The sequence below is a fragment of the Mastomys coucha genome, unplaced genomic scaffold (assembly GCF_008632895.1).
Source record: "Mastomys coucha isolate ucsf_1 unplaced genomic scaffold, UCSF_Mcou_1 pScaffold3, whole genome shotgun sequence".
Classification (NCBI taxonomy): domain Eukaryota; kingdom Metazoa; phylum Chordata; class Mammalia; order Rodentia; family Muridae; genus Mastomys; species Mastomys coucha.
Genome location: NW_022196909.1, coordinates 52,123,466 through 52,123,773, shown reverse-complemented (window position 1 = coordinate 52,123,773; position 308 = coordinate 52,123,466). Strand labels below are relative to the sequence as shown.

The window sequence follows — 308 nt, the reverse complement described above, 5'->3', positions numbered from 1 at the left end:
CTTCCATGATGTCAGCTGGTTTCCCTTTGTGAATTCGACAAACAAGTGCATTGATAATAGTCTGCAAAACAAGAAGGCAAGTGGTAGTACCAATAATATCACCATGAGCTACATTGGATACCAAACCACTTCTTTGCAAGACACAACCAATACATGCCACTCAAGATATAAGTGCATACTCCCAGTGTTTGTCCCAGAAATCCAGTCCCTGTGGAATACACAGTACTACCGTTTTAAACTGAGAAAGGTCACACTGGGATTCTATCTTTAATGCCTCTCTTTTGATAATGGCTAGGTCAAGCTCTTCT

General features: G+C 40.9%; 1 protein-coding gene across 1 annotated transcript in view; it reads right to left on the bottom strand.

The window, feature by feature from the left end:
* Window positions 1–308, bottom strand: part of LOC116075151 (olfactory receptor 5V1-like) — a 44,869-nt gene that overhangs the window by 32,361 nt on the left and 12,200 nt on the right. Inside the window, exon 2 of the mRNA XM_031348164.1 lies at window positions 1–61. This exon is cut by the window's left edge and continues 890 nt beyond it. Coding sequence (XP_031204024.1) covers window positions 1–7 — 7 coding nt within the window. The 5' untranslated portion in view covers window positions 8–61. The remainder of the gene's footprint in view (window positions 62–308) is intronic.